This window comes from Stegodyphus dumicola, chromosome X1 (genome assembly GCF_044657685.1).
Source record: "Stegodyphus dumicola isolate Sdum_Otavi_A_Nest chromosome X1, ASM4465768v1".
Taxonomy (NCBI): domain Eukaryota; kingdom Metazoa; phylum Arthropoda; class Arachnida; order Araneae; family Eresidae; genus Stegodyphus; species Stegodyphus dumicola.
The window spans coordinates 240,359,754-240,385,564 of NC_140780.1; the positions used below are offsets into that span (position 1 = coordinate 240,359,754).

General features: G+C 32.8%; 1 protein-coding gene across 1 annotated transcript in view; it reads right to left on the reverse strand.

Annotated features, from left to right (window-relative positions):
* lgs (BCL9 domain-containing protein legless) overlaps window positions 1–25,811 on the reverse strand; it is a 228,465-nt gene that overhangs the window by 25,014 nt on the left and 177,640 nt on the right. Inside the window, exons 4-11 of the mRNA XM_085807268.1 lie at window positions 20,107–20,218; window positions 19,800–19,895; window positions 14,661–14,715; window positions 14,276–14,463; window positions 6,191–6,740; window positions 5,806–5,901; window positions 5,359–5,621; window positions 3,033–3,552 (exon numbers count right to left, since the gene is read on the reverse strand). Coding sequence (XP_085663394.1) covers window positions 3,033–3,552; window positions 5,359–5,621; window positions 5,806–5,901; window positions 6,191–6,740; window positions 14,276–14,463; window positions 14,661–14,715; window positions 19,800–19,895; window positions 20,107–20,218 — 1,880 coding nt within the window. The remainder of the gene's footprint in view (window positions 1–3,032; window positions 3,553–5,358; window positions 5,622–5,805; window positions 5,902–6,190; window positions 6,741–14,275; window positions 14,464–14,660; window positions 14,716–19,799; window positions 19,896–20,106; window positions 20,219–25,811) is intronic.

The following is a 25,811-nucleotide window of genomic DNA, read 5'->3' on the forward strand; positions in this document are numbered from 1 at the left end:
GCGGAGTATATCACTTTATCTGAAGCAACGAAGGAATTAATGTGGACGAAAAATGTCTTACAAGATGAAATTTTAAAGTTTAATTTAAGAGAGTGTAAACTATTTTGTGATAACAAGTCTGCCATTGATTTTTCTAGATCGCCAATAGAAAATCGCCGAACTAAGCACATAGACGTAAAATATTACTTTGTTAGAAGACTAGTAAATGATGGAGTGTTTGACCTTGAATTTATCACCAGTAAATTAAATACTGCCGACTTATTTACAAAAGCAGCGACTGCTGTTAATTTAAGAAAGTTTTGTTTAGATGTTTTCAGTGTTTAAAGACAATAAGTGTTTTCGTATAATAGAATTGAACTATGAACTTCTGTGAAAGTTTTGTTTTTGTCTTTGCATGGGGAAAAGAGGGCTGTTTGTTGGCTTTAGTTTTCCACATGCAAATTTTGATCGGAGGTCAATCGGCGGTAAGCTAACGTGGTTGCCGCTGATTAAGCGATGACGTCAAGATCGGCGGGATGGCCAAGTATAATATATATGTACGCCGGTATCGGTGAATCTTGTTTTTTTTGTTTCTTGTTCTCTTGTGTGATTATCAGTTAGCTTTATGCTAGTTTGCTTTCACTAAATGATTTTAAAATGTAAAGGCTACAGTATTAGCTCTTTTATTTTATTTACGGAATAAAGCAAGAATTTTATTTAGTTTAGTCTTAGCTTTATTTAAGGGAAGCAAAACATGCTTTGCCTTTATCACCACTGCCAACATGAACAAAGTGGTGAAGTCTGAAGCGCTACACAGTCTGAAGGCAGTTTCAGAAATTTGGAAATTTCTGCCTTGATAATTATTATTGCAGTTCTGGGTGACCATCCGTTGTAAACAAGGAGATCTAAAACAGTTTAAAAAAGTTTCTCTGAAAATCAACATTATAGAGTTAAAAAACCTGCCAGATAGATTAAGCATTCTATAAAGTATACAGTGAATGATCATTTAAATAAGACCGAGTATGTAAGCTAAAGGCTGCTACTGTGCATAGGTACCTTATATTTTAACAGAGCAGAATATGCTTGCTCCAATTTTGGCATGGTAGGCTTTTTCCTGACACAAAATAAAGCTCTTTTCTTTTTAACCACTTGCGCTATGGCTAAACTTTACGGTTGTGGTGCCGTGCACTACAATATAACAAGCGGTAAAGTGTCTCATTTACACCGCTCCGCGTCTGCGAGTGCAATCCAGAGCTGTAACTCAAGAAATAAACAATGTCGTTGTTAGGCGACGTGTGCACCACGTTATTTTCATTTTTGCAATAAATGCCTATCGATGTGGTGCTCACGTTGCTCGCGGTTTGAGACAAAAGTATATCTTTGTGCATGGCACGTCTTTTTAGTGCAAGTGGTTAAATGGCTCATTACTTGAGATGAAAATTGAACACTGTATAATAATGTTAACAAGAAAAAGATCACAGGGTAAGCCAAATGAACCTCTTTCAGTAACATTAAATGTGTCTGCATCCCAATGAGAAATGCTTTGTGTATATACGGTGACATACAAAGGAATTGTATTCCAAAATGGCAATTTTAAAAGCAGACATTGAAGCAAAACACATAGAACTGATCAATTTATTAAGGTGTTGTTCCTCATCATAACAATACTTCATCGCATAGTTCAAAGAGTCAATCAATCATTCAGTATGGCCAGGATGTTTTGTGTCAACCCCATATTCACAAGACCTTGCAGACATTTGAATTCTGATCTCATCAGATCTCTTCAAAATTCTCTGAATGTTCCAGAGCTCACTTTTTTTAGAAACTATCACATAGCAACTCAACCTGTTTATGAAAAAAACATAATGATTTCTTAAAAAGGACTATTTCAGCTGATCGACAGATAACAAATGAAATTTTTTATGTTCTTGTTCTGCTTCATTTTCATTTGACATCAACAAACCACAAAACTTTCCAGGTGGCTAATATATGAATGCAAACTATAAAAGGATTTAAATTTTACTATCTATCTTACATGCAGCATTATTACACAACGTGGAAGTGAATCTCTAGTACAAAGAACAGATTTTTTTCTGTTGCACTCACTTTAAATTATATGAATGTGAAAGAAATAATTTTATTATAAAAAAGTTATAGGTATATGAAAAATACACAAGAAAGTAATTTAAAATTAATCAGTTTTACTTTTTCTTTAACCAGATTAATTTCATACAGACAATCTGTGCACATTATAAGGTATTTCTCCCGCCTTCATGATGTGGTGGTCTGCACGCTGGGCGCGTATTCCAGAGGTCTGCGGTTTGATTCCCGGCAAAGTCGTTGCATATTTTTCATCTTTCCTGCTTCCAAAATACGTAATGTCTTTGCAGTGGCGCCTGAACTAAAAGGGTAGTGGATAATGAATTTTCTCACCCAGGATTTGGCAATAGGGTCCCTAAAAACCCAGTTGCCCTTTAAAAAAGGGAGTATATAAGGTATTTCTCCCGTCTTCTTGGCATGCGTTTGTGGTGTGGTGGTCTGCAAGGCGGGTGGGTATTCCAGAGGTCCACGGTTCGATTCCATGCGAAGGGATTGCATATTTTTCATTTTTCCTACTTCCAAAATACCTAATGTCTCTACATCATTACTTTATAAAGTTTTATTACACACTTCTGCAATTTTGCACTCTACTTGCAAATTTAAAAACAAATATTATATATGCGTTGCATAAATTTCTCCCAGTTTCTGAAAATTTTAACATAGGCAGGCATCGTTACTCAATATGCAAAAATCAGAAAAAAAAGGGGGGAAGAACGTTTACCAAATTTAGGAGCAATGATGCATACAGAAAATTTTCTCTCTGTCCAATTAACCAATTAATCCAATGCTTGAAAAGAGATATTTAAATCGAACAATAAAATTTTCCATTTTGTCTTTCAAAATAAATAATTGTGAACTTTGGTGCTTTGTTAAAATTTCTAAGTATCTATAAAAATATATAATGCAATAATTGAATATCAACTGAAGATAAATGGAATATTTACTATGCTTACCTGTCAAAGTTGTAGGTCCTCCAGGTCCTTGATTTAATTGCATAGCATTTAGATTTGGATTTGGAAATGAAGGACCACTAACATTAGAGTTCATGTTATTCATGCAGCCTAATAAAGGGCTGCCTGATGGCACCATTTGCCTGACATGAGGCATTGGACTTGTAAACCTGTGATTCATGGAAGACGAGGATGCATTAAGTCCAAACTGTTGAGGTGACCATGGCTGTGGACACATTTCATTAGGCATTGTAGGTCCCAAGCTAGTCCCTCCGCAACTATTAGGCCAAGAAGGACCACGAGGGGCAGAACACATACCTGGCCCATGCATATTGCAGGAACCAGGACAAGGAGTTGTTACAGATCCAACTGATGCTCCAGGAAAGCGACTGTTTAAATTATGTCCTGGAAACTGGTTTAAAGTGTTTTTCATCTGACGTCCAGATTGTTTCATCTGGGCAAGTGTATTTAACCATGCAGCAGGATTTTGTCGATTGAACTGCTGAACTTTTAATGGATATTTCTGAAAGAGAATCAGATTAAATTACTGAAATATTACCTATTCTTAAAGACACTATCAGAAAACAAAAAACAACAATTAATTAATTAATTGTAATTGTCAGAAAACAAAAATTAATTAATTGCATTAAAAGTTGTAAAGAATGAGAAAAATCTAGCACACAGGGTTCATAGCCACATTTTAGTTAAAAAAATAAGCACCTATAAGCACTTTTCAAGCACATTTTAAGAAAAAAAATAAGCACCTGCCTAATTACATCATACACAACTGCATAACCTTAAAAATTAGACTTGTAATTTAAAATATGAGAAATGAAGTACTTATTAAGAGAGAATAAGCATTACCTCAACCATGGAAAATAATTACTTTTTTTGGTTTTTAATTTTAAATAATAGTTCAGTTTACAGAACTAGTTTACAATGAGAGGAAAAAAAAAACTATGAAGAACTAAACTATATTACAAGATTTAATGATGAAATTTCAGTTCAAAATAGAGAAAATAAATAATAATAATAAAGCATATTTATTGTATTCGCAAGGACAGTAAAACTCTTTTAAGTGCTCATAAACAAATCTCGGACTGAACATCAAAATTAATTATCTCTGCAAAATATCGCAAACGTTATTGCCCAATACGTGCACTGTAATTCTTCCCTACGTGATATTACGCAATCGGAATCAACAACTGCTGGTATTGAGAGAAAAAAGAACTAAATAACTGGAGTGTTTTGCATTCTAATTTTCAACAGACGGCGTTAAAATTCCGGAATAGAATCATTCTTCGCTTGGGTTGGTAGACCGCAGAACTTTTAGTCCTATTCAATCCAGATTGGAAAGTGACCCCCCCCCAAAAGAAAGGTCCGCTGGTTGTTTTGCAGCGAACTGTAACAGTTTCAATATTCAAGATTTTGCGGAGAAAGGGGAGACCTCCCAACCTTCGTACTGTTTAATGTATTGGCCAAAAAAAATGAAACTATTTTGACTATTCGATTACTTTCCCTTTATTTAAGCCATTCCAAATATTATTCCTTAGAAAGCTAATCTGTGTTAAAACACAACCATTTTTGGAAGTTTACTATACTTCAGCAGTTACTGCAACTATGTTGTTATAAACATTCATACATATGCTCGCATAACGATCATAATAAACACGAATATGAACTGACCAAGCAGAACGAGAATGCAAATCTTTTGAGGATCTTGATATAAATTCAAACGTGTGTAGTATTTGGGTGGGAGGAAAAGAATGCCGAATATAGCGGAATTTTCTACTGCTTTCGCAATTCTTTGACCAATAGAACGACGGGCACCTGTCTGTACTCTTCGTGCACACCAAAGGTTATGTTAATGCAGAAAAAGGGGGAGTATGACTCACCATCTGACATTCCATATTAGGAAGAAAAGTTGTTTATTTAATTTCAGCTTCGTTACGGCGAAAATAGCACATTCATTAAAAAAAAAGCACTTAAAGCAAAAAATAAGCACTAAAAACAAAAAAATAAGTGCTTTAAAGAAAAAGTAAGCACCTATAAGGGCCTTTATATTTTATTTTCAAATATAAGGACTTATAAGCACTTATAAGGACCGCCACGAACCCTGAGCACACTATAAAATTTTTAAATTACAAAAAAGAGAGTTCAGAAAAATTTGTATTTTTCTTAATGTGCAAAAATGATGAGACCGCTGACTGTACTGCAACCTGTACACATTCTTTAAAAATATGATTATTTCTTATTTTAACAGCTGAACTCAAGACCTGTTTCATTTTAAAAGCAATAAACACCAAGTAAAGTATTAGTCATGGTATACCTCAAGAAAGGATTTTGTCCCAGGTTGAGCACAGTGAAATGCAATAATGGATGGAAAGTGGCCTGATAAATATGACTCAGCTGCCTTGTTAGCAAGAGTAGTTGAAAACACAAAAATCTGACTCTGCTGCTGCATATACTGAGTTTCCATTTGAAAGGATGTCTTATTAACCATGTTACTGGGTAGAGGCTGGACGGATGCAGTTGTGGCTGGTGCAGAAGTGGACCCTACCATGCTAGACATGGCTGACATAGGAGGGATATCTAGGTTAAAGAGATAAAAAGAATTTTACTTGTACACACTTTTAACCTAGAAAAGTACAACCTATAACAGGTAACATACTGTACAAGAAAAATTTATATTATAATTGACAGAAAAGAAAATTATAGTTTAACAGATCAATCAACATCTAAAGAATAAAGCATATGAAATCTAAATAATGCCAACCATTTCCTGAGTTCCCTGATGATGGAGGGGCATTCTCCTTGTTACTAGTTACTGAACTGCTATCACTAGGAATATCACTCATAGGTTGCAGATTCACTAAAAAAAGGAAATAAAATAAAAACTGAAAAAGCTATTTTGTCAGAACATAATAAATAGTATTAAAACTGAAGCAATAAATGTTTGTTCAGAACTATAATGAAAAAATTTATGAGAACAAGGAAAAAGTAACAACAATAAAATTCAGGAAAGCTGAATTAAAATAACTCTAATTTAGTCCAAGGGGAAAAAAATTCACATATCAGGCACAAACTAAAATAGATAGAAAATTTACATATTTATGCAATAACAACAATTTAATATTTTACAATAAGTTTAATGCACACACCTTCTTGACTACTGTCTTTAGAAGATGGTACTGCAGCAGACGTAGAAGCTGAGGTGGAATTATTACAACTAATGCCATTCCCACATATACCTCCATTTCCATTGCTAGCAGCAGCACATGTATCTTGCGTGCTACCACAACTTGTAGCACAAGCATTCGAACAGGAATTAGCACACATATTTGACAAAGAGCCAGATTTAATGTCCATCATAGAACTACTCAAACTGCTAGTTATTGGAAAATTACCTTCACTGATATTCAAGTGACCATCACAATGGTTCATGTTAGAACTTTTACTGCTCTCTTCAGTTTTCACAAAATATTCTGAAATACCATTTCCATCAGCACTGGAAATTTTCACTGATGCAACTGCACCATTATGTTTTTCATGACAAAGAGAATCTGTACCATTTATATCTTGTTTAACAGTCCCATTACTGCATTCTAAAAAAGTCTTTTTCTCCAGCATAACCTCCAAATCTTCTCGCTCACGATTTATGAGAAATTTATTGATTTCTTCTTTATTTTGAAGTGCTTTACTTTTTTTATCCTAAGAAGAAAAAATGACATACAATGCATTTTTAAGCTATAAAATGACATTTAACAAATTAGCTAAAAAATACTGGAGGACATAAGCTATTTATACTAAAAAAATTGCAACAGGATGAACATAGTTTAAAGCCCAGCATTGGAAACTATCATATAATTATATTCACAATGTGAAATTTTTTTAATATAAATTAAACTGAATAGTTAAAACATTATGACCATTTACTCAATAACACATTGCGTAATCTTTGGCCTGCAACTCACCTTGGCATGGATGTCACAAGTTCTTCGTAGATGCCTGGAGACAGGCTGTAACAAATGGTTAAGCAGCGGTCCCGCAAAGCTTAGACATTTCGACTTAGTGGTGTTTCAGCTCTTAGCTGCCACTCCTTGACATCCCAAATATGATCTACCAGGTTAAGATCTGGCAAATTAGGTGGACAGGAAAATTCATCCTTATGCTCCTCGAATCACTCTAACACAATTTGAGCCTTGTGACATGGGGTGTTCTCCTACTGGAAGATCCCATTTCCAGTTGGGAAGACGTTATGTAAGGGTGCAACTTATCCACAATTATGTTGTTATGTTCAGATTGTCCACAGCTTAGGTGGTCTGTTCTACCGCAACTAAGGTTCCTAGAGCCCATGAGAATGTTCCTCAAAGTATAATAAATACCACCACCACATATGACCTGCTGTACTTTCATTGAGGTAAGCCAACTGTTTGCCTGGAAGACGGCATACCCTGACATGACCATCCATATGATGAATGAGAAATCATGATTCGTCTGACCATACAACTGCCGTCCACTTATGCATGGTCCAGTCTCAAAGTTCCTCAGCACACTGTAGGCATAGTTGACAATGACACTTGGTCAACAGAGGCACACAAGTGGGACATCTGTTGCACACTCTCATATCCAACAGTGTCCACTTAACTGAGAGTTCTGAAACACTTGCACTTGACCTGCATTGTATTAGACTGCCAGCTAAGCCACTGTCTGGTGCCAATTTTGCTGTACCAAGCAGCACAGTCTTGATGCTTTCTTTCTTTGATGATGCATGGACGTCCATCACATTATTTTACCACTGGTTTCACCGTCATTTATTCACACTGCATAAATACTAATGGAAGATTGTGAAGAACCTATCAGTCGTGCAGTTTCAGAGATACTTGTTCCAAGTCTTTGGGCCATTACAATCTGCCCTCGATCAAATTCACTTAGATCAGCAGCTTTTCCCATCACTAGCACAAGTAAGTGCAAGAATAATTCCTTACCTTCTCCAGTAGAAGTAAAATACCATTCCCACTTGATCACGTGCCTTCCACGCAATTCAGATGAGTTCACTGAAAATGTGGGGATGATCATAATGTTTTGGCTTCTCAGTTTAGTTTTAAAATTACTTCTGAACATTCTTCACATTCTAAATCCAATACATTATTTTCCCTAAAAAATAGGTAGACCCTATAATACTGTTGCAAGCTATAGGTTCACTGATATCATTACAGATAAGCAAGAAGAAACTAACAGTTTATTATAAATACTAACACGAAATAAAATACATAGCTGTAAATAGCTCAAGAAGAATGCAGATATTAAGCAACTGCTCTGCATGAGAAATATTGTTAATACTCAAAATCATCCTTAAAATAAACTCTAAAATACAAACTTTCACACTTAACTTTCACAGCTAATTAAGAACTAGTTTATTTTGGCTCTCAGAGCCACATGCATACAGTGTTTGATTGGGCACAGATATGGTGCAGCACAAGCTTTTGGAAACTTTGGGTAATACATAGGCACCATAAATCAGCTTTCCAAAATCCTCTAGAAAGTCGCCAAGTTGATAAGATATCGCTAAATGTCACTATCTTGCAGATAAAAATTGTGATAAAGACTCATCAGAAGCATAGTTGCCCATATCTTGCAGTCTACTTGAGCTACAGAGTTTAAATCTAGTTGAACTCATAAAAGATCTGCAAGAATTAAATTTTTATATACAAATCTTGCAGCCACACATTCAACTGCACATAAAATGCACCGAAAAAATAACACCTTTAAAGTAAAAATATACATAATATTACAATATATAAAAACAACACAATCAAATAAACTCAAATGTTTACATATATTTACCATATTATTTTCATAAAGAGAAACAACTTTTTGATCCAATTAAACTGCATTTTAAGAATGAAAGAAAACATTAATGAAATTGCCACCAGAAAGGAACATTAAAATAAATTTCAATTCTATAATAAAGAAGTGTTTCCTCCACCAGATGAAGAACATTTAACAAAATTTCCACATAACTATACGTATCACTAAGTCCAGAAATTTTTAAAAGCAACTTTTAAAATAAAGAAAACCATAAAAAGAGCCCTAGAAAAATTACACCTCATTTACTACTGACTAGTTTAAAGTTTATATGGAATTTGCTTATAATAAGTGTTTAAGAAAATGTGTACTAATTTTCTTCAACACCTAGAAAGCTACTTTGAAGTTTCAAATGGACATTTTTTTAATAAAAAGTAGCAGTTGAAAAGCAATGCTGCTATTTAGCAAACTGTTTTGTTATTTTACCTCAATAAAAAATTGGAAAAAGCTTGATTATCAGTATAACACATTACGATTTTGCTACAAATATAAATGCAAAAGTTAAATGCTTTATACCGAAAATCAAACCATTAGACTACAAAATTACTACACCCTATAAGTTTATTCACACATTCCCTCCTCCTAGCTTTTTTTAGCATATTATTTAGAAACTTTTGATTTAATGATTATCTAGTGTCTGTATGAATTCAGAAAATTAACTCTTCCAAATGAATGATGAGTTTTTAAAATTTCTCAGAAAATTATTCTTTACACATGTATCATAGTCATTCACTACTTTTTTTTTTTTTAATATCCTAGCTACTACTATTTATCATCGGCTTTTCATCATGGTAGAGGAAAAATCTAAGATACATTCCCTCCACCTTTGAAAATACAAAGTAGTTGATCTGTTTGATCTTTTTTTTTTTTTTTAGTGAATAAATTTATAACCTTTAAATATGCAGATAATAAGATAATACAGCCTTTCTCTTTCATCTTTTTGTTTCAATACTACACTCTTGTATTGGTAAAATGAATGTTCCAGTTTAAATTATGCAGTTAAGCATGAAATTTTGTTTTTACACATGGTCCGAGGAATGAATGAAATACAAAGTAAGAAAAACAACACATTCCTTTGAAATACTACAGTATTAATAAACATATTCACACTTTTTTTAATATGCTAAGTACTTTTCACTTAAGCTCACAAATAGAATATGCTATATAAATTTTCCACATTAATTTTCAAGCAGTAAAATTAGAAAAGGGAATGTAGACAAGTAAGTAGAGCACCTATTATTCAGAATATGCTTCTTAATTTTAAGCAGTAATGAATGGTGAGAGATTACCAATGATAATCACTAACAGGGCAGCCCTAAAATACACTACACCAATGACTCATTAATGAACTTCAAATCATGTACATAAATAGCTGTTTTGTAATGTAGCATAAATAAAAGTATTAACTTTAAACTACTTTGAACTAAATTGAACTTTTTTAAATATATGTCTGAAAACATGCATGTATGATGTTTAAAACAGGTGCTACAGGGACTGCATTAAATATGACCATGATCTGTATCTGTACTTAAGTGTTTCTTTAAACAAGGAAAATTTTTTTATGGAAACAATTTTAGCACTGTGGATGAAAGTTTCTAAGAGTATAAAACTCTGACACACTTAATTCAGGTCAGTAAAATAATTGTTATGTTTTCATATGTTACAAGAAAAAATACATGAATATTATTAGACAATTTAGAAAAAAAATAGCCAATTTTCATTTAATATTTAATTAATAGAAGATGAGCTCAGCAACATACAAGCTTGTCATTTGTTACACATAAAATTTCCAAATTAGCAGCAGTAACAACAGTGCTGAAAAATGGCCTGCAAATGCGATGGTCTCTATGAACTTGTTGCTAGTACGTAGTACATAGTGATAACTCCAATTTAGGAAACATTTGATATTAGGCAGGCAAATACTAGCAAGAAAGCTAATAATGTCAAATTGAATTAGCTACTATAGTAAATAATGCATTGATAAAACTAACAACTTAACAAATTTCATCAGAACAAAATATAATCAAGAAAACTTATATAATCATTCACTAATTCACAAATTTCAATAAAATGTTTGGAAAAAAAGTTACAAAATCCAGATGAAATAGGAAGGGATGGAATACAAGAAGCAGCATAATGATAAAGGTTAAGATTGATTAAACTGATGATATTTTTAAATGACAGCAGAATCTTATTCAACAGGATATAGGGAACAACACCCACAGCACAAAGATGCTGATAAGCGATGAATACATTGCAACTTCTTATTTTCTTTCATATTTAAGTCAACAGAGAAATCATGCAGATACTAAATACAGAGGTTAATTTTAGTATCATAATACTATGATACAATATGAGGAATTTTAAAAATTAGTACACTACTACACTTTTCTAAAACTGTCTTGCTTTACAACTCTAATAGAGCAGAGACCATCTTTACTTTTTGGGGAGGCGGTCTTAAAATTTTCCTTCAGGAAACTTCAAAAATAAAGATAAGAAAAATTAACTTTAACATAAATTTTTCAAATTCAAATCTTGGAGATTAGAAGTATTTACAGTTGTCTTTTCATTACTTGACACTGTATCAGAGTGTTAGTAACTGCACTCGAGAATCTCTAGACAAAAAGTAAAGTTTAAAGGAACATACCAAGAATTTTTGCTTTTCATATTTAGATTTCAGATTCTCCAAAATAGCTGAAATTCAAAACCCCCACAAATTCAAATCTGTAAATAAAAACTGATATTTCTTCCTTTTACATGACAAATCACTATTGCTCAGTCTGAAAAAAGCTGTTTCCCATCAGATTAGAGAACTGAATAACTGTTTCTTAAATTAAGCCTTCACAGCACTGAAAATTACTTTGGCTGATGAAGAAGGCCATGCTTTATGGCTTACTGCAGAAGTTTGAATAAGAATTTATTTCATTAGAAACAAAAATTAAGACAAAAGATTATGATTAAATCTTACATGAAGAGTACTGAAAGAGACCAGAATAAAATGTGACATAAATTCAATTAAATCACAAAACTGTACAACTTACAGTCTCTTTTCCCTGTTATGTCAAAAGCATTTTTATGAGCTATGTTAACATTCACCACAATTCTTTCTAATATGATATAGAGAAGGTATGTGGAAAGAAACTACATATTGAAGAGCACCTGTTAGCTTTGCTAATATCTAATCCATTACAGAACATTATGAGCTCACAATTCAGGGTAAGCAATGGTGCCGTCTATTAAGAGATGGGCAAAACTGCTCCTTTAAGGGATGATATTCGAACCGGTCGCTCACTGAAGTGAATCAATTCTTTTTAACAATTTACTGCTCACTAAGAATAACCTTGATGAATGTACTTGGAACAGGCGTGGATCAAGAGCAGTCTGCAAAGATGTGGGAAAAGGCAGAAAGAATCAAATAAGAAGCAGAATTAATGGAATCAACTCAATCATATTAACTATTCAAGACCTGGACTTAATTTTTTCAACTGTAATTCTGAGATTCTCTGAAAACACCTTTCTACATAGAATTAACAATAAAATTCTAAAATAAAAAATGTTAAAAAAGTTAAAAAATAATGAAAATTAAACTCACCCACATTAGACATTATATTATTTTATTATTATAATAGCTATTTTGTTGCTACTACACAGCACAGTGTAAAAATAAATAGAAATTTATTTTGGCTGATCCCAAAGAACAGGAACATGTCTGCTTACAATACGGGCATTCTCTCTCTCTCTCTCTCTCTTTTTTTTTTTTTTTTTAAATTTAATTTGACAAAATGATACCACATATCACTTGATGTTTTTCTACACGATAGGGTCGCCATTTTGTTCTATGAGCTTGAAAAAATAGATCAGATGGAAACATTTATGTTGATAAATATATGTAAATCAAAAGATTAAAGAGAAATTCACAGCTCTTGACTACAAGACATTAGTAATGTAAGTAAATAAATAAAAATATAATTTATTATTTTACGTAAATGTTACAATAATATTATATAAAAAAGGTAATACCTAATATACATAGCTATACCTATACTATGACACAGTATTCAAAGAATCAAAATTAAACTCAAAAGGAAGAGCTCCACTGAAACGAAAAGAGCAAACAATGAAGACTACACAGAATCCAGATTTGGGGCAAGGGAGAAGTGCCGGAGTGATGAAAGGAGTGAATAATGAAGTTTCCATAGGAACCAGATCCACAGCTAAAGAAGGAAGAGCCCGAAGAGGAAACTGAGCACTTATAATTTACATACTTTAAACAGATCCTCGAAAATGCCATACATAAGGGGAAAAAACTCCTTCCATTTGCAAACAAGGGTGGTCAGTTTTGCTGAGATGTGTTGTTTAATGTTTTTTTTTAAATACTAGATGGAACACAATCAAATCAAAAGCATACATATATACATGAATAATACACACATAAAAAACATTAAGAGAAATCAAATTTTTGGCATGCTTCCCAACAACAGCTCTCGGTGAACTGTTAAAGAACTTGTTTCATTTTCGCTGAAGTGATGATCATTCATTCAGTAAAGTAAATTAGTTTACGAGTGGATCCTCTAACTCTACTCTCTACCAACTTTCCTCTATTGAAAGGGCATGGAATATATTGTCATAACAATATTCAGGATATCTGAGATCACAACTAGAAGCCATACCTCCATCTGTTCCAAAGAGCATGATTTAGTCTTGTGCACCTCATCCTTTGCCTAAGCTCAGAAAAGAAGCAAGGTGTGAGACTTGGAATTCAGGGAGCCTATTCAGTAATCAGCTGACCTTCATCATTCAAAATAACATCCTGGAAATGAAATCTCGCCAAGCTTGTATGGTAATTTCAAAATATGCTGACATGCCAGTTTGAATGTACAATTTTATTGATGTTCCAAGCAAGATAAAAGGGTTCAAATGTATTCGTGCTACATCATCAACTACCATACATGATATCTGGTATCACATAGAAAATATCATGTCACGGTAAAATATGCATGTAATACTATTCTAAAACTATAATTTTCCAAGAAATTCTATAAATATTAATATATTTTCATATATCATGTCACAGTGAAGTATGCAAGTATGCAATACTATTCTAAAACTGTAATTTTCCGAGAAATTCTAAATATATTAAAATATTTTCATTTTTCCATAGCTAGTTACTTTCTTCCTACTCTGTACATAGTTCTTTCTTTTCTCGTACATACTGACAATCAAACATGCTTCAGTATCCATACTTTTGAGAACAGTTTCACTGATGAATATGTAGAATAATAAAGTGCAACTATCACAGTTTCAACTGCACAAACAGCTAAAAACAGGTATTTATTAAAATACTTCATTACCTAATATGTAAAGAATTATTTACTTACCAGAAGTTCAAGCTCAACAATGGGAAACAATTCAAAGTTTAGATAAGTATACAATTCCTTTTCTTGCACATTAGAAGTTTTCCGAAATTGCTTGATAAAAGAATGCCAGTCGGAGAGGGTTAAACACACACATTCCCAATCCTTCTTACTTTGCTTCTTATGGGAAAATTCCCGATACAACCTTAAATCTAATGCATAAAGGAAAATTAAAACTGATGGATAAATACATTCCATATGACACATGCAAATGCATTTTATTAGCTTCTTTAATCAGAAAAAAAAGGGGGCTTAAAAACTACTATTTATTTGCTTATTCAGCATTATGCTCAAATCTCCTGTTAAAGGAGAAGAAAGAACAGTATTGTGCTTACCGGCAATTACTTACCATCCAAATACCAGTACACATTGTTAAAGGCATCTTGTCCCGCACAAATACCTCTCTAAATAAATAAATACATTACAATAGTACAATATAAAAACATAAGCACTCAGATGTTTAAAACACAGTAATTAATGAACATGAAATTTATGAAGAGTGAAATTAATTTTCATGCAATTAGCAAACAGACTAGTAAAACTAGATGATCACTTTAACCCTTCAGCAGCAGGAAAAACATTGTTCAATGCCAGCAGAATTGTCAATCCAGCACTATCTTAACTCAATTTCAATTTATAATAAGCACACCAAAATTGACATTTTTACCAACAATTAATAATTTAGACACAGAAATGAATAACATTAATACCTTAGGCATGGTCTTAAGAACTTAATTTACTTAACACAGCCAGTGAAGCTTGGTCTCAATTTGGCCTTAGTCTAATCCCATCCAGAAATACGAAGAAATACTCATCATATATTACCAGATACCTGCACTACAGAGTAACCTTTTATTATATCCTTTATAGAAGCTATGTATCCCTAAAAGATGAATAAAATCACAATATCCTTTATAGATGCTATATATCCCTAAAAGATGAATAAAATCACAATATCCTTTATAGATGCTATATATCCCTAAAAGATAAATAAAATCACAATATCCTTTACAGATGCTATATATCCCTAAAAGATAAATAAAATCGCAATGTTCACACAGATCCACAAAATATTTAAAAATCAGATTACAAAGAAACTAGATCCCCAAATTAAAAATACGAGGGCTATCCAGAAAGTAGATTACGTTTTGGAATAAAAAAATAAACAAAGTATAGGAAACAAATTTTATTATATACAGATGAAAGCCACACTCAAATACTACTTTTCTACATAGTCACCATACAAATTAAGGCATTTATCGTAGCGATGTACGAGCTTGGAAATTCCTTCGTCGAAAAATTCGGCCGCCTGCGCCTTCAACCACTTCGTTACCTCTTCTTGCAGCTGTGCGTCGTCATCAAAACGCATTGATTGCAATTTCGTTTCACAGTTCACATGTTTCGTCACCAGTAACAATGCGATCGAGTAAAGAGTCACCATCCTTATGGTAAGCGTCCAAAAAGTTCAACGCTGCAGCCATTCGCTGATTTTTGTGGTCCTCTGTCAAGATTTTTGGAATCCATCTTGCACAAAACTTGTGGTAACCAAGCTTTTCGCTGATGATTTCGTGCAACAAACTTCGCGAAATTTGTGGAAAACTCAAAGAAAGTTCCGTTATTGTGAAATTTCGATTTTCACGGACTTTAGCATCGACTTTTTCGAGAAGTTCAGCGGTCACTATGCTGGGTCTCCCACTTCGATCTTCATCGTGAACATTGGTTCGGCCATTTTGAAATCTTATGACACACTGACGCACTCCACCTTCAGTGATAATGTTGTCCCCATACACTTCACGAAGCTGCCGATAGATTTCTATCGGTTTACAGTTTTTTGCAGTCAGAAACCTTATTACTGAGCGCACCTCGCAGCTCGCGGGATTTTCAATTAACGCAGACATTTCAAACCGTCACAGTATCTGAACGGAGCACAGCACGAACCTTTCACTAGCACGGCTAGATGCAGACTGAGCTGCGCAACGCTCTGACCCCAAGATGGCCGCGCTAGCCCCGCCCCTAGCGGACACAGACGGAAACGTAATCTACTTCCTGGATGGCCCTCGTATAACACAAGACGCATCAAATACAACCAAATTAAAAACACATAGTAGTTATAATATTTATTCAAATTTGATATCAATGATCAGTTAATATATTTAACATACATGTAATGTTATAATAAACATTTTTATGAAAAAGTGTTGTTTTCAATATTCTTACACCAAAAGTTAAGAATATAATGGAATAACAAAGAACAATTTCACTCATACACATTTTTAATATATAAACCGAACAGGAATCGATTAAGAAATTTTTGCACTAGTGTTCAGCAAAGGTGCAAGCTCTTGTTAGTGGTCTTTAGACTCAGTTGGCTTAATATAAGACTTATCATACAAGTTTCTCAATATCATATTGTATGATGAATCTGATGCTCAAATGACTAACTACTGTAGCTACAACAGATAATGCTACCACTGTTGGAAGACAACTGAAAACATTTTTATGACAGAAGTGGCAACAACTTCTTATTTTAATTGCAAGAAATTTTCCTCAGACAGATTTCTTCATACTAAAAAAACAGTAACACCTGCCTCCATGCACTACAAAATACATCCATATACACACATTTTATTTACTTGTAATTCTCATCATTTCCTTCTTTATGTAAAAATTTGCTCTCGAAAGGGATCATCAGAAATGTAATGTTGGAGCAGCACAGATCTGCAAACAAGTAGCTTCAGGAGAATGGAAATTAAATTGAGAAAGAATAAACTAGGATGCTTGAAATTGCAGTTCTATAAGGAATCGGTTCACAACGAAAAATTAACTAGTATGTAAAACACTCATAACTATAACACTGAAAGAAATAAAATGCAGATATGCTGTAATATTCAATAACATACACTAAATCCGACACACAATGTGCTTGTAAGAAAAAAGTCACATAATCAAATGCTCACAGACTTAAAACATGTTTAAAAAATTTAAAATCAACTGACAGAATATTTAAAAAACAGGCAAATTATTGCTAATGCATGTTTTAAATAAAAATTTGAATTGCAGTATTCAATCTTTTTTTTTTTTAATTAGTAGTAGTGGATAGCAATTTTTTTGAGCTGATGCAACATTTAAAAATAAGTGATGCACACAGTTCGCCCAGTCGTATATGTACTAGTCAACACAAAATCTACAAGCTGATAAAGAAAGGCAAGTAAGCATGTGAACTGTAGGTAACTCTGAAAATGTTATCAGTTGGTTTAGAGCACTTTTAAATGAAACAAAAGAGGGTACATACATTTTCAAATGTATGTTTCAAATTTTTCAAAATGTTTCAAAATTTAACTATTGCAAATATAGAATTGTTTAGAAATATAAAAGTCTCATTTTAAAAAGAAAAAGGAATCTCTCATCACTGTCGCTATAAATCAAGGGATTATTTTGATATTACTTTTCTTGGAAGATGCATAAGATAAAAATAATCTGTTCAATAATCAATAGTCTATTCTTTAACCAGTCACTTGGTTCTGTGGAATTTCTATATGACTTAATAAATACATTCTCGAAGAAGCATAATTCTTAGATTAATTACAACAAGAAATAGAACAATTCACTGTAGAATTAGAGCAGAAAAATCCACATTTTTTTGACATGTTTTTAATGAGCTCTGAAATGTTTTCAGTTCTAAACATGTAAAATTTTCAAATACAGTGTTAACTCTACATAAAAACTGATGAATAAATGAAGTAAATTAAGACTGAATTGATCAATAACAAAATTATACAATGATCTTCTAAGACATACCACACACATAGACAGGAAGATCAGAATGTCAGTTAACTAAGGAAAAAAAAAAAAAAATGTTTGGGAAAAAGAAAACTACTTCCACATATACCAGATTTATCATATTAGCAACATAACCCTCATATATGTAAATTCTCTTAAACAGCTGACTGGAGGTGAAGACAGAAAAACAAGTAATGAAAATAATCCATGAAGCAAAGAACTTATGACATTTAATCTCTGTTGAGAAGGTAAAATCACAACACAAAATTTCATTTCTTAAACACAGGCATGGATGAGGAAAATTTAAAGTTCTGAATTTATCATGAAGAATAACTTCCAAGTATTTGACAATGGAAATGATTTAACTACTCCAGCAGGAAAATTCATTGCCTTCTAATCAAATGTCATTGACTTTCTCTTTACCCTATTTTAAATGCATGATCTCCCATCATCTTACTCCTTTCACAGAACTTTCAGTGAGCTTTATGTAAGTTGGATGCTGCAAATAACAGAAAGTCTAGCATACATGATGGTATGGTGATTTATCACTTTAGTTAAATCAATATACTCCCTGAAATTTCAGGTTAACCAACTTTTTAATCACCATGAGAATACAGGGTTTTTCTGCTAAAGCATAAATGAACCCAGATGGGTAACAATAGGCATCCAGTGGAACAGATATTGCAAACCATGTTTAGTTAGTAAAAATTGCAAAATTAGTTAGCAGCCCAGAAAATAAACGAGACATAGCAGACTTAATGCGCAGGCTCCATGATTATTGGACATCAAATTCGTTGTTTGGGTTTCAATTATGCGAAATCCACAAAGACATCTCAGAATCTCATAACGCAGACTTTAGCAACAAGCCTAGTACCTTCGAACATACAAATATTTCTTCATCACTGAGGGCTTTGTAATGACATTGCAGTTGCTACTATGATCAATCCCTGCAATAATTTTTGCATTTTCTCTCATCCACACTAGACATTAGATCCCGCATAAGTATTTTCACTGTTTAAATATGCCTTGTGACAACATGTTCCACAGTTTCTCTTGATAACTATTATCAATCCCCTCTGAGTTTGTCTCCACTTCAAAACTAATGAAGTACATTTTGATCCTTCACAATAATGTAAATGTATTTTAAAATAAAATTTAAAAAAATCTGAATGTATTCAGATTTTAAAATTACACCCAAAGGGGCTATTTTTTAACGTTTTGTGTGTTACTTTTATTTAATAATTTTAAAATAATTTTAAAATGAGCATATCTTTAGAATTTCCAATACACAGTTGCGGGTGCTGGAGATAAAAAGGTTCCCCCGACCCCCATAGAGTGTTCCCATTGCTCACTTTTAAATTGTTGAGTTTGTTAATAAAAAATTTGTTAAAGTTTTATAAAATATGAAATATATAATAAAACAAAATCTAAATTTCGGCTTTCAGATGCCCATATTTGCAGTAGGATTACATCATTCAAAATTGGATGTCTCTAGGTACTGTTGTTTTATCACAATCCGAGAAACATACATACATTTATGCAGATTCTTCATTATTTAATTTCTTCAAATATAATGCAGGGCGATAGTATTTGGTAGCGATTTGAAAAGTGATACAGCCTTTTAAAATTTTCAACGCAAAATGAAAACAATAGTCCTTCAGGGACAAAGCCCCTTTGGAGAAAAAAGACACCGCAAACAAATACCTACCAAATCATCAGGACAATAATTTTCATCCAAATAATCAGCAATGTCTTCTTCCTTTTCTTGATAAACATGATCAATAAGCCACTTTAGTGTTCCTAACTGAAAACCAAAAAAAAAAAAATTTTTTTTTACGCATGTAAAATCTTAATAACATACACTTGTACTCATACTGTTGATTTTATATTAGACCAGGTTGATCAATATAAATGCATCAAAACTGCACCCAAACAAATAAATAATAAAAAAAAAAGTTAAAGTTTTTTATTCTATAATTAGAATAAGACTGATTCATTAATAAATCAGCACTTGCCTTTTCTTCCGGAGTTAAATCTTGCCAGGTTGTACCATTTTCAAGGAAGCGTGGAACTTCGGCGTTTTCTTTTATCAATAGATTTCGTAAAAAACAATCAAAGTTGGCAATGCTGAAAAAGAAAAGGTATATTAATATTTTTCTGATAAAAATAAGCCTAAGAAATACTCTAAAAAGATATGAAGTTTTGGTTATAGATAAGAAACTGGGAGGGGGTTTTAATTAAGACTTTCTTGCAGGACTATTTATGAATTGGAATACAGAAAACTAGTACTAGATATCTGCATTCACTTTTTCAGAACTTAACCCTCACTCAACAGAGGCAGACTATGAATGGCAAATTTAATCTTCATAATTTAAATCATTTATTTCTAGAGTTTTCCATGTTAAAGCTATGAGTGACATGAGTATATTGTACGAGAATTATTTCATTTGTGTTAATAACTTGAAAAAAAAAAGTCCATTAGATTTGTATTTTAGAATAAGCACAATTAGAAGATGAGAATTCTGCCAAGAAAATACTAATTTAATAAATAACAAAGTAAATTTCAATAAAATATGTTTAAAATTTTGAGATTTGATTTCATTTGATGGTGAAGATGAATACAGAATCAGAAAAAAAGTTCTAATTCAGAGTATCAAAAAATGGGCTGGTTTAAGAATCTATGAGGCCTGCAGTACCACTCTTTGGTTTGAAGTATCTTTCTTTGTACATCCAGCTTGCCTGCACAGAAAATGAGTTCTGTTTTTCACAGAATTTCTCTTGCTTTCTTACTATACAAAATACAGAATCTTAATTGGTGGTGGAGGGAGTATATTTAAAAAGAAAGATTACATACTTTGAAAGCACATTTAGTTATTGCTACCAGCAAAAGAAACAAACATAACGAAACATTAATTTATATAATTTTTTTTTCCCCCTTATAAAAAAAAACTGATATATGGAATTCTTTCAGGATTTTCTCATATATCTTTCTGGGTGCAGAAATCAGATACAAGCAAATTGTACACGGCATTGCCTCACCATGAGCTTTCTCATAATTATTTCATTCAACTTCAAATTCTCATTTTAAAATAGTTAAATACAGGCACTATTTAGAAAACCTAAAATAATGTGGACATGCAAAAAATACTGTTAATAAGAATGCAACTGATCAAGTATTTTGTTGCAAATTAATTATTTATTAAATGATTACAAGCTTTCACACAAAATTAATTTGTCACAAAATAATATTACAACAAATTTTCCCCCTATCATTCGACTTTGCTTCATCAACAGCTTTATTTTAAATATCAAATCTTATGCCCTACATTTAATATTTGGCGCAGGGATTAATTAATTCTTAATGTAACATAGACTGCAACTACTACGGACTCTCCGTAGTTGGCTATGGAAATTCATGAAAAACTACGAGCTACAAAAAGTATGGAAAAAACTTGGGGATTTTACAGAAACAGGGTAGATGAACCAGTATGCAAAATGGAAGCAACTAATTCATCTGATGATTGGCTGAATATTTGTGTCATCATATATCATGTGTTGAAGAATAGTCAATCGTAGATCAGTAACTCCAACCATTAATGACTTGTCAATAGTACCCTGCAACATGTGTCTACTTTGTCTGTCTGTCTCCCAGGTTCATTGCTGCCGCGTGTTTAGCCTGCATTCTGCTCCATTGTTTAGATTACGGCGAGAGCTTAGCTTGTGTCTTGTGAACTGTGATTCAGGTGGAAGTTCTTTTTAACCCCTTAACTGCCACGGGCGTATATATATGCCTTGCTCAGATGATGCGTTAACTGCCCCGAGCGTATATATACGTCCTTCCAAAATACTATCATTTGCTTTGCACTGCTACCCCTAAAATTATTCGCAAAGCTTTGGAATGCAACACAACAATGACCTTGACAAAGTATGCAAAGGAGGATACTATTTCAGAGAAGTGTGGCGAGAAATTGGAGAGAGGGGTGTGTCTAAAGCGATGAAAGTAATGACTGCGTGGTATTGGCTGGTGTTGTTTCAATAAAACGTATTTTTTAAAATTCTGTGTCCTCCGTTTTCGTTTACTTTTTGTTAGTAGGTTCCAGGAATAAAGAAAGATATAACGGATGTTTCAAACCCATTTATCTTTTTTTGAACCGCTCGTGCTTCATATTGTTACTGAAACTAACCGCTTTGTAGATAAGTATATGAACCAACACACTGCAAACAAAAAATCAAGAACAAAATCGTGGCATTCAACCAGTTCAGAAGAAATATATGTTTTTTTTTTTAGGCATACTGATTTCACAAACTATAACATTGAAACCTGATATTACACTTTACTGGTCTAAAAATGAATTGATCGAAACTCCATTTTAGGGATCTTTTTTATTATAAAAACATAATTTTTATTATGCTTTTACTCAAAACATTAAATTTTGTGCATTCATTTTTTTTCTTTTATTCATTATTTTGTGAAAGTAAACAGTTTCTAGAAATTAAAACTTGCACTTATTTCCCCCCTAATACATCGCATAACTATGCGCACCTATGTGAAAAACTGTGGCACTGGGAAATCAATCTTGTACGTTTTCCACGGCAGTTAAGGGGTTAATGATGCTACCTCGAATGAAGAAGCCAAAATGATCAAAGTAGCAATTTAAAAATTCATATTCTTCAGAATTTCCATGCATTAAAACATACAAAATTCCTGTGAATCATGCCCACTACAATGTATGCAACAAAGACTTCTCAGCTAGACATGGTGGAAAAGATGACTGTAAATGGCATGATTTTCCTCAAACACATAAAGAACTTGGCACTGTAAAATCTAAAGAAATAATGAATTTCTTAATAAAAGATGATGAAACAGATCCTATAAAAGCCGAATGCTATTTTGTTCGATTTTTGATTGAACATAATCTACCGCTTTCTGTTTCAGATCATTCCAAAGCAATGTTTCCAGATTCTGCCATAGCAAAAAAATTTAGCTGCAGTCATACCAAAACTGCTGCTATTGTGAAAACGCTTGCAGAAAGTACTGCTGCCGATATTATAAAATCAGTGTGCAATACATTTTCTCTAAGTACTGATGGAAGTAATAATAACAATGATAATAAACTGTACCCATTGATTATAACATATTATAGTAAAGAAAAGGGAGTGATAATTGGGTCATTGATTTCTATTTTAGAATGCCTGAATAATACAGGAGAAGGTATTTTTAATTGTATAAATGAAAACTTTAAAAGCAAAGGTTTAGAATGGAAAATTCACTTATAATTTCCTTCAGATAATGCTAGTAATATGATTTGAAAGTTTAAAGGTGTAGCATTATTTATCAGAATGCATCAACCAAGCAACCAAGCATAATCATCTGAGGTTGTCCATGCCACCTCTTGTATATAACTGCAAAAATGGCTACTGAAAAATTAATTGGCTCAGAAATCGAAATGTTGTTAATAGATATATATTTTTATCTGGAGAAAAGTTCGAAACGGAAGCATAGCTTCAAAGTTGCTCAACACATTTTGGGACATAATGGAAAATCTCATAAAATTCTGAAATACTGCAGTACGAGATATTGTCTCTTGTAGAATTTATAACAAGGATTTTGGAACATTGGGATGCTGTCATTAATTTTTTGGGGGATCAACCAGATAACAGTGAGAATGAAAGAAAGAGATTGCAAAACATTAAAAAAAAATTTACAATCATCTACCACCAAACCATACTTGTTATTTTTGAAAAATACTTCATCTTTGTTTACAACAGTAAATATTAATTTGCAACAACAAGCTCCTTATATACACAAATTGAGAAGAGAACTTGTTGAACTTTTCATGAATTATATTTGTTAGATTCGTAAAATCATCAGTAATTTCTAAAGAAAATGAAGATTTTGCTCCAACATCTATTCCATTTCAGAAGTATAGTAAAGAAAAAGAAAATGAAAATTTAATAATTGGTGTGGGAAACAAGACTATATTTATAAAAAGCTAAGTTGAATGAAAGTGAAGTGAAATCATTTTTCAATTCTGTGCGAGCTTTTTTTTGTAACTGCACGTTCATATATAATAGATAAATTTCCACTAAGTGATCCATTTCTAAAACATGCTCAAGTTGCTGACATCAACTTGAGAACTGTAGTTTCATTTCCATTTTTTCTTTACTTGATGAATACTTTTCCATCCATTATTGATGAAAAATATCTTAATAAAGTGGAAATTGAATTTTCTATGTATAAAGTATATGATTTGAAAGAAATTGTAGATTTGCGTATTGATACAGCATGGGGAGAAATTGCCAAATTAAAAAATATGAATGGGTGTATTAAATACAAAGTACTGCCTACTGTAATGCTTGCTGTCTTAATAATACCTCATTCAAATGTAGCTTGCGAAAGAATTTTTTCTATTGTTAAAAAAAATCAGATGGAATTTCAACCAAATTTAGGTCCTAAAACTCTAAGCAGTTTTGATTGAAAAAATAAATATGCAGGCAAATGAAGAACTGTGTTATAAAAAAACATTCTCAAAATCAGAACTTAAGCTTGCGACGTGCTGAAAACTTAAATTTTCAGCGGGGACGGCATTTCTACCCATGCGGTGTTTAGGTGCACTAAAAATAAAATATTTCCTATGATGGTCATTATACATAGTTTGGATGGCCTTGTCATTGTACACAGACTGGTGCTTCCTACACAAAAGACCACTCAGTTGCTTTTTGCGAACGTTATTTTGTTTACATTTTTTCCCTTGAACGGACCTACATGCCTTATTCACCCTAAACGGGATTCTCAGAACAATAACATTCTTTTTCCTTTCAAGTCAACATTCTCATCAGTTTGAATAGTCTCTCTCCTCTGCCATTCGATGAATCTTAGAGGACCCATCCTCTCCCCACCCCTGCCTTTTCTGCAATTTTTTCCAAAGGCGGACACGACTCCATCTGCCTCGCAATAAAGAACTCTGACGTATTTCCTCTTTAGCATGAATCGATTTTTCTTGGCATTCTGCCAGATACAGATTTCCATCAGTTTGGGTACAAGTACTTGTTGGATAGTTTTTAAGTACGAAGGGAAAGGGAAATTTTTGAAAATGTCACCTAAACAGTACAGAAGCTTTACTGCTGGTTTTAAGCTTAATGTAATTTTACGTGCTGAACAAATTGGAAATAGAGCAGCAGCTCGAGAGTTTGAAGTGGGCGAGAGATGTATTCGACGTTGGAGAAGTGAAAAAGAACTTCTTAAAAATATGCCACAACAGAAACGAGCCAAAAGATGTAATACTGTAAGGAGGCCGAATCTAGAGGACGACCTTGCAAACTGGATAAAGGAGCAACGAGGAAAGGGAATGGCAATTTCGACTGTAAAAATTCACTTACAAGCAAAATTTATAGCAAAACAAATGAATATAAATGATTTCAAAGGAGGGCCTTGCTGGTTTAGCAGATTTATGAAAAGAAAAAATATTTCTGTGTGTACTAGAACAACAGTCGAACAACAATTACCAATGGACTAACAGGATAAAAAGGCATCTTTTCTAAAATATGTGACAGATATTATTGAAATAAAAAAAAAAAAAAAAAAAAAAAAAAAAACTTCTTTGGTCACAGCTAATAAACATGGATGAAACGCGGTTAGCTTTTGACTCTCCTGCAAACAGAACTGTTGATGAAACTGGTGCAAAAACTGTATCTGTGCTTACGATGGGGCATGAAAGAA